General features: G+C 32.6%; 1 protein-coding gene across 1 annotated transcript in view; it reads left to right on the top strand.

The window, feature by feature from the left end:
• The first annotated feature begins 1,887 nt into the window (after positions 1-1,887).
• Positions 1,888-3,843, top strand: part of LOC108376349 (SMC5-SMC6 complex kleisin component Non-SMC element 1) — a 5,896-nt gene continuing 3,940 nt past the window's right edge. Inside the window, exon 1 of the mRNA XM_017632552.1 lies at positions 1,888-2,071. Within this exon, the coding sequence (XP_017488041.1) occupies positions 1,981-2,071 (91 nt within the window). The 5' untranslated portion in view covers positions 1,888-1,980. The remainder of the gene's footprint in view (positions 2,072-3,843) is intronic.

Below are 3,843 nucleotides of genomic sequence, written 5' to 3' on the forward strand. Positions count from 1 at the left end.
ATCAGAACCTAGCAAGTAAACAACTGGTCGGTGTTTATGACAATAGCTTTTCATATAACAAAAGTATTCACAAATACTTACCAAGATGCGTGTATGTGAGTATGCGGATAAACTGATAAATTTAAGCAATTAAGATGAAGATCCCTATAAAGCATTCTCCCATTCAGTGTTGCCAGAACTTTTTGGGCCAACCGGTTAAATTGGCAAAAAATTACTAAAATATTTCAACTAAAATTCAAATTTTGTATTTAAAGAAATCACACTACTAGTAAATTCATTAAAGAAATCACAAAAACAGAGACTGGTAAATTAATTACAAAATATTTTTTTTATTTTAGAAAAAATTGTGCCATCTTATATTTAACATTTGCACTAGGTTACTTTTTGTCTTGAAAAATGGCTATACTAGTAGAAAGTATTGCACTTTTGCTTGTCGGAGGGCAATACTTTGAGAAATGAACCCGTAAATCTGTGAAAGTGCTGAGGAAAAAAGCGCAACATTATTTCGAGAAAGGAAATCACTATTCCTTTATTATATGTATATCGAAGTTTTTAAGTTTTAACAAGTAAACTATTTAATTTTATTTTGATGTTCATATATTCGAAACGTTCCTATTTTTAAAGACCTGCTCACTCTCTGCACATGCCTGATATAATTATTTACAGGTAGTGTCTTTCCAGTGAGTTTTTCTTTACATTTCTCATTAGTTATTTTCTAAGTGTTGCGAATTACATTTCACACTTAAATTGAAGACATTCATAACAAAAATTGTATGAAGAGATTCCTCTCCCTTCTTTGGAAAAAATACAGTGGCCCAAATACTATAAAGTGGGGCGCGACATTTTTGCAAGTTTTGACTATTTTTCCTTAATTTATTTAATGTTTATTATGTTTTATGAAAATATAGTTGATTACCTAACAAACACCATATAAATCCAAATTTCAGGCCATGCCAAAATTATGAAAATTCTGCAAAATATTTATAAAATTTTTAACTTTTTAATCAGCATCTTTAGAAAATTTTTGGTATGCAGTTTTATAGTCCATTACATTTTAGCATTATTTGATGCGATTTTGAAGTAGCTAGGACTTACCGTTGATGTTTGGCACTTTGTTTTTTTTTTTTTTTTTTGAATGACGATATTATTAATTTATGTTCGATAATATTTTATGAAAAAAATGCGGAACACCGTCAACAAAAAAAAACAAGGCAAAAATTAACGACAAGTGCCACCTACTTTAAAATTGAACTTTATTATACTAAAATTTTTAAAATACTGCATAAAAAGTCAAAAATTTTGTTGAAAATATACAGAACTCTCATAAATTTTTGCTTAAAAATTTAAATTAAATAAATAGCATTAAACAAAAAACAAATAGCCAAAACTTGCTTATGTGTTTTTCGGAATAGAAAAAAACTGTCTTTTAATTTTATATAGCACAGTCCGACATGAAAATTTTCTAGGAGATAAGGCTAACCATTTCTAATAGATTTTGTGTCGCAAACTTTGTAAAAATTTAAACTTATATATTTGAATTTTAAGAAAGTAAGGCCTATGCAAAATCGGCTATTTTTTTTCTTGCAAAACGGCCAACAAATCGGCTGCCGGCTCCATGCATACACAAGAGTCGTAAGCGAAAAATGTTTAACAAGGTTAACCAGACATTGAGAAACCGGCCCTTAATCGATTTTTCTCCGGTTGTATTGACTATCGCAATCGGCTAAATCTAGCCGGAGAACGGATAAACCGTCAACACTGCTCCTATTTCATGAGTATAAATATGGCAGTACCGCACAGCACTTTGACTTTTGTTGACATATGACAACGTATGTAAACTTGGCAGCATTGTTTTTTACCAAAAAGTTTGTTTACGTTCGCGCCGATTAGATTTTGTTTAAATTTTGTGTTTTTAGTTGGTTTTCATTAAAACACATAAATACTTTGTTCAAAATATTAATCAACATTAAAATATAAACAATGAACAATTCTTCAGATGAATTGAATGCCACACAGGCGCTGGATCGCAAGCAGCGCCTAAAGGACTTGATGGAGACCAATAGAGCTATTCGTAAGTGCGACTACGAACAGATGTAAACAATTTTATAATGCGCTATTTTATTTATTTCTATGAATTTATGCTATTACCCATATTCATACAATCTTGTGCTCACTTACGTATGCATGTACATATGCATATTTTATAAGATTTCATTTTATTTATTGGTGCAACGTAAGCGTCTGATCAAAAATGCTCCTTGCACTTGACTCACTGGTGTTTTAAGTTCAAAATAGTTGGTGTTTGATGTTTGGGAATGGACATTCATATGTATGTATGTATGTAGTTGAGCGCATAAAAATTCGATTGCGTTCGCTTGGCCATGTACACATGGAATACGGCACTCCGGTGAAAGGATCCTTCGACTCGGCACCCATGGGTCGACAACAAAATAGAAGTACGAAGTTAAGAAGGACCTGTCTGCACTCGGGATGAACAACTCGCGCATGAATTTCGGCCCCGGCTCAACCAAATAAGAAAAAGAAGTTACTGCAGGGTATATCCGATTCTAATGTCGTACATTTCCTGCAAGACTGTTACAATCCAAAAAATCAAAAACTCGAGAAAAACAGCTTTAAAGTTTTGAATTTATGTACATATCGCACGTTTAATAATATAGAGATGTAACACAAAATTTACGTTTTTAGGGGTTTCCTTATGTAATTAATAAGCTTGATAAGGAGAATATGTTCAGTCTAACAGATAACCAAACTTTACCATTTGTCTTTTTGTGTACCAAATGTGTGAATTGATAAAACTTTGATTGCGTTTTCCCAAAAAATGGAAATTTTGAAATACTTCGTTGTATTTTTAAACGTGCGATATATTCATATAATAATAATGAATACATATGTATAATATTATTTTCTTCTATTAGCTACTTACTGGTAATCGGTGCAGCCATGATAAAAATATAGTAAGGTAGAACCGCTGAGAGTCACTTTTAAAATTCTTGACGTTTCCAAACAATTTAATTTTTAAATTTACTCACAAACTCACACACACATTTTCATTTTCAATCTCAAGCAACAACAATTTCGAACAATTTCATTTTTTTATTTTCACTTTTATATGATTTTAAAATGTTGGCAAACTTCAAAAAAAAATCATGGCCGACAAATTGAGAGAACGGTTATACCTTGCTATGTTTTTATCATGGGTGCAGCTATGAAATTTTATTTTTTATTATGAGACTTGCACCAAATTTGCGATATCAACTTAGTAAGTCCATAACTGCACTATTGCCTTAAATATTAACAGCCACGATATTCGTAGTTTAATTAATAAATCTACATGCTTCGTACCTACCTATAAATATCTAGCTCGTCGCAAGGCGCCGACCAAGTTTCTAGCCCAAATTTTCAAAGCATATTCTATTGGCGGCCACTGTGGTGTAGTGGTAAGCAGTGCGCGCTTCCACTGAGCTAGGTCTTGCTTCAAGCCCTAATCAAATCAACATCGCAAAAATATAGAAAAAAGTTGTTTCTTAACAGCGGCCTCCTCGGCAGGCAATGACAAACCTCCGAGTGTATTTCTGCATTGAAAACAGCTTCTCATAGAAATATAATCGCCGTTCGGAGTCGACGTAAAACTGTATGCTTCTCCCCTTTGTGCGACAACATCATGGCGCACGGCGCAAATCAGAGGAGAAGCTCGGCCAAATACTAACATATGTGTAAGCGCCATTCTATTATTATTTTTATTCTATTCAAATGCCAAAAGACGGTGTTTCAGCTGGTCTTCTTTTTAGAAAAGTATTTAAAAATACGATTACACTCATACCT

This window comes from Rhagoletis zephyria, unplaced genomic scaffold, assembly GCF_001687245.7.
Source record: "Rhagoletis zephyria isolate East Lansing unplaced genomic scaffold, Rhagoletis_zephyria_1.1 Rzeph_scaffold_10300, whole genome shotgun sequence".
Lineage (NCBI taxonomy): Eukaryota > Metazoa > Arthropoda > Insecta > Diptera > Tephritidae > Rhagoletis > Rhagoletis zephyria.